We start from the raw sequence: 3475 nt of genomic DNA on the forward strand, positions 1-3475 counted from the left end.
TTGCATTGTAATACGTGTCCTCAGCCTGATAGTACCTATCCCATGCATCTGCGTCTGGGCTCCGTTTCGCTGCACTATAAAGTCGTTTTTTTCTTCTTTCTAATCTCTTAAGGTTGTGTGAAAACCACGGTTTTTGGCGGTTTGCTCGAAAGCTGATAGAGGGAATAAATTTGTTTGTCAGTTCTTCGATCTTCTTTTTGAAAATCGACCAGTTATCATTGACAGACCGGTGATGAAATGTGGATTGAAAATAAGGCAGGAAAGCTTCTAGCTCGTTGTTGATTTCTTCGTAATTGCCTTTGTCGTACATACGGATGGTTTTCTTGAACGTTTGGCGGGATGTGGGGGAGAACTTGAATATGGCATGAATAACCTTATGATCACTGATTTCACGCAGGTAAGTAACCGATGATAAGCTTTCAGGGTTGTTGGTCAGTATTAAGTCCAGAATATTTGAAGATCCGTGAGCGACGCGTGTCGGTTCGAGCACCATTTGCGTCAGGTTAAAGTTTAAGCATACATCTACGAATTCTCTTGCTTCAGGGTTACCGGCGGTTAGTGGTCCTACGTTTTGCCAATCGATGCCAGGGTAGTTAAAATCGCCTAAGAGAACAATTTGTGCACCAGGGTGTTTTTTAGTAATTTGAACTAGTGCATCGTTCAGGTTAAGCGCGAATCCTGGGTTGCTGTTGGGGGCCCTGTAGCAGACGCCAAGTAGAACTGTTTCCGGTGGAGCGCAACATTTTAACCACAATATTTCTAGATCTGAACTAATGTTAACATGAGAACAAGATATTTGGCTGTTAATGGCAATAAGAACACCTCCTCCGCGTGTGCCTTGACGATCATTGCGGTAAACATTGAAATTTGGCAATTCACCCAGAATTTCATTATCTGTCACGTCGCTTGTCAGCCACGTTTCAGTTAAGATTAATATGTTGCTGCCTGAAGATGACAGGAGATTAGACAGGGCTTCGCGCTTTGGAAGGAAACTGCGTATATTGGTGTAGATTATGGAAAAAGAAAGATTAACTCGACGGGTAGCCTGTGGTTGCTTGCGCGCGATCCGACGGCGACATGATTCCTATGCGATTTCTTTCACGGTCTGTGTGTCTTGGTCAAACATATAACGTTTTGGTCCCATGTGCAGCGTTTTGTATCGAAGGGAAAAGGGTCCTGACTTGGTTCTGGCGAAAGCCACAAGGTGTTTTCGGGCATTTCGGACGGACCGAGAAAAATCTTCGCCGATACTGAAATCTGTATTTTTAAGCTTAGGGCCATTCGAAAGAATGACCCCTTTGGTTTTGAAAGCAGACAGCTTCACTATTATAGGTCTTTGGTGGTCAATGCTGTGACGGCCAAGGCGGTGTGCGCGCTCTATGTCTTTAGGGTCGATTACGAGGTTCAAGCTATCAAGGCAGTGCTGGATTATTATTTTTTCTGATTGGTCATATGATTCTTTCTCATTTGGGTCGGGAAGTCCATAGAATACTAGATTGTTTCTTCTTGAGCGGTTCTCAAGATCATCCAGACGTGTGTCTATCTCGGAAAGCTGGTGGGTCGTTCTAGCAGTGCTGGTTTGAAGTGTTTCGATTTCTGTTCGCAGGGTACTAATTACCTCAAATTGGGTTTCAAGATTCGCAATTCGTTCACTTAGGGCAGATATTGTTTTATCTGTTGTTACTAGTTGATTTTTCAGGCCTTGGACTTCAGAAATAAGTTTTCTCTGACCAGCGCTCAACTTTTGCAGTTCGGCCAAAACAGCATCAGTATTAGGTGATCCCGGATTTGTTTCAACATCGCCCGATAGTAATAGTAAAGCATGAATCACATTGACACATTCAACAGCAAGGCACAAGCAGCACTGTGGGCTCGGCAGCTGCACCAGACAATAATTACTAGATTTCTTAGCAAAAAGAGTATATGGAACACCGACCTGCATGACGAAGGTAAGCGGATTAGCGGTCCGTACAGTGGCACAGCCGCAAAGCCCACAGTGTGCCGAAAGTGGGTGTCGCTGTTTTATAGCTGACGCAAACGGTGCTGTCGGTGACGATGGGGCTGCCGACGCCGCTTGTTTGGTCCAGTTTTCGAGAGGTGGCGTTGCCAGGGGCTCCCAAGTGTCGGTGGCGACCGGGTGACGAGCACAAATTTCGCCTTCTTGGTGTGGCGTCCAGATGCCTGGTACGATGCCAGGTGGTCTGGCCGTCAAGACCGGCAGGAAGGCGAAGGCGATGATTTGAGCAAAGACCTGCATGACGAAGGTAAGCGGATTAGCGGTCCGTACAGTGGCACAGCCGCAAAGCCCACAGTGTGCCGAAAGTGGGTGTCGCTGTTTTATAGCTGACGCAAACGGTGCTGTCGGTGACGATGGGGCTGCCGACGCCGCTTGTTTGGTCCAGTTTTCGAGAGGTGGCGTTGCCAGGGGCTCCCAAGTGTCGGTGGCGACCGGGTGACGAGCACAAATTTCGCCTTCTTGGTGTGGCGTCCAGATGCCTGGTACGATGCCAGGTGGTCTGGCCGTCAAGACCGGCAGGAAGGCGAAGGCGATGATTTGAGCAAAGACCTGCATGACCGAAACGAGCTAAATCACAACAAATCGGTTTTACAAGTGTCTAATACGCGTCAAAACTTTTTCTCTTATAACTGCGCGAAAAGCATGTATTCTTGCTTAATACAACGAAACAAGCTGTTTTAGACCGAAACGAGCTAAATCTGAACACATCGGTTTTACAAGTATCCACGTGATACTCGTCAAAACTTTTTCTCTTATAACTGCGCGAAAAGCATGTATTCTTGCTTAATACAGCGAAACAAGCTGTTTTAGACCGAAATGAGCTAAATCACAACACATCGGTTTTACAAGTGTTCCTCTGATACGCGTCAAAACTTTTTCTTTTATAACTGCGCGAAAAGCATGTATTCTTGCTTAATACAGCGAATCAAGCTGTTTTAGACCGAAACGAGCTAAATCACAACACATCGGTATTACAAGTGTTCCACGTGATACTCGTCAAAACTTTTTCTCTTATAACTGCGCGAAAAGCATGTATTCGTGCCTAATACAACGAAACAAGCTGTTTTAGACCAAAGCGAGCTAAATCTGAACACATCGGTTTTACAAGTATCCACGTGATACTCGTCAAAACTTTTTCTCTTATAACTGCGCGAAAAGCATGTATTCTTGCTTAATACAACGAAACAAGCTGTTTTAGACCGAAACGAGCTAAATCACAACACATCGGTTTTACAAGTGTCTCTCTAATACGCGTCAAAACTTTTTCTCTTATAACTGCGCGAAAAGCATGTATTCTTGCTTAATACAACGAAACAAGCTGTTTTAGACCGAAACGAGCTAAATCACAACACATCGGTTTTACAAGTGTCTCTCTAATACGCGTCAAAACTTTTTCTCTTATAACTGCGCGAAAAGCATGTATTCTTGCTTAATACAACGAAACAAGCTGTTTTAGAC

The 3475-nt window shown here is 44.9% G+C and overlaps 1 protein-coding gene across 1 annotated transcript; it reads right to left on the reverse strand.

Moving 5' to 3' along the window:
- Positions 1–276: 276 nt before the first annotated feature.
- LOC144111927 (uncharacterized) lies at positions 277–2533 on the reverse strand. Its single transcript, XM_077645014.1, has one exon. The coding sequence runs from the start codon at positions 2255–2257 to the stop codon at positions 1085–1087; it is 1173 nt and encodes a 390-aa protein (XP_077501140.1). The 5' UTR covers positions 2258–2533; the 3' UTR covers positions 277–1084.
- Between the last annotated feature and the right edge of the window lie 942 nt (positions 2534–3475).

Source organism: Amblyomma americanum, unplaced genomic scaffold (genome assembly GCF_052857255.1).
Source record: "Amblyomma americanum isolate KBUSLIRL-KWMA unplaced genomic scaffold, ASM5285725v1 scaffold_16, whole genome shotgun sequence".
Taxonomy (NCBI): domain Eukaryota; kingdom Metazoa; phylum Arthropoda; class Arachnida; order Ixodida; family Ixodidae; genus Amblyomma; species Amblyomma americanum.